The 778-nt window shown below is 42.8% G+C and overlaps 1 protein-coding gene across 1 annotated transcript; it reads right to left on the bottom strand.

Moving 5' to 3' along the window:
* Nucleotides 1-6: 6 nt before the first annotated feature.
* On the bottom strand, nt 7-772 carry LOC147819825 (uncharacterized; the record flags this gene model as incomplete). Its single annotated transcript, XM_087170463.1, has 1 exon — nt 7-772. A coding segment is annotated over one exon (684 nt), but the record flags the coding sequence as incomplete, so codon positions are not given.
* Nucleotides 773-778: the final 6 nt, after the last annotated feature.

The raw sequence follows: 778 nt of genomic DNA, 5'->3' as shown, positions 1-778 counted from the left end.
ACCTTCATGTGAGACATTGGACTTGCTTTCCCATTAAAAGTTCTTGCACGGATTGAGCAACTGTAGAGTTTCTCCCCTTTGTGGAATTTCATGTTTGAGCAGTTCCTTCAAATTCATTTTCACAAATTGACCAGCTGACAGCTCGATCATCTCTATGAACTGTCATATGGGATGGTAGAGTTTCCCTCTGGTTGAACATTTTTTCACACAGTGGTGAGGTGTGGTCTGACTCTGTGTGTGCTCTCATGTGTTTCCTCATGCCCGCTTTATAACGAAACTTTTTGCCACACACCGAGCAGCTAAATGGTTGCTCCCCTGTATGAATTATCACATGTTCCTGCAGATGTTGTTTCCGGCCGAATTTTTTACCACAGACTGAGCAGCTAAATGGTTTCTCTCCTGTATGACCTCGAATGTGTCTCTGCAGAGATCCCTTCAAGCTAAATTTTTTACCACACTCAGAGCACTTATATGTTTTCTTTCCAATACTACAATGACATTTTTCAACAATTATATGGACTTCATTATGTTTTACAAAAGTTGAACCTGGCTGAAGTTCCCTTGTCTCCTTCCACTCGTCATTACTGTATTCAGTCTCGGAATCAGAAGAGTCTGCTTCCATCTGTTGAGCTAAGCTGCTGGCTGGAGGCTCTGTTTCTCTGTTCTCCTCAGTTTGCCTTTGATGAAGCTGTGAGGACCGAGTCTCTTCATCATCTTCACTCTTCACAGGGACACTGGTGAACTTGGTGATATCATCTTCCTCAAGTCCTTGAAACTG

Source organism: Seriola lalandi, unplaced genomic scaffold, assembly GCF_002814215.2.
Source record: "Seriola lalandi dorsalis isolate HSWRI2012SDOR001 ecotype SW California unplaced genomic scaffold, Sedor1 jcf7180002043425, whole genome shotgun sequence".
In the NCBI taxonomy this organism is placed as follows: domain Eukaryota; kingdom Metazoa; phylum Chordata; class Actinopteri; order Carangiformes; family Carangidae; genus Seriola; species Seriola lalandi.
The sequence above is the reverse complement of the archived record's forward strand: the minus strand, read 5'-3'. Positions and strand labels throughout refer to the sequence as shown.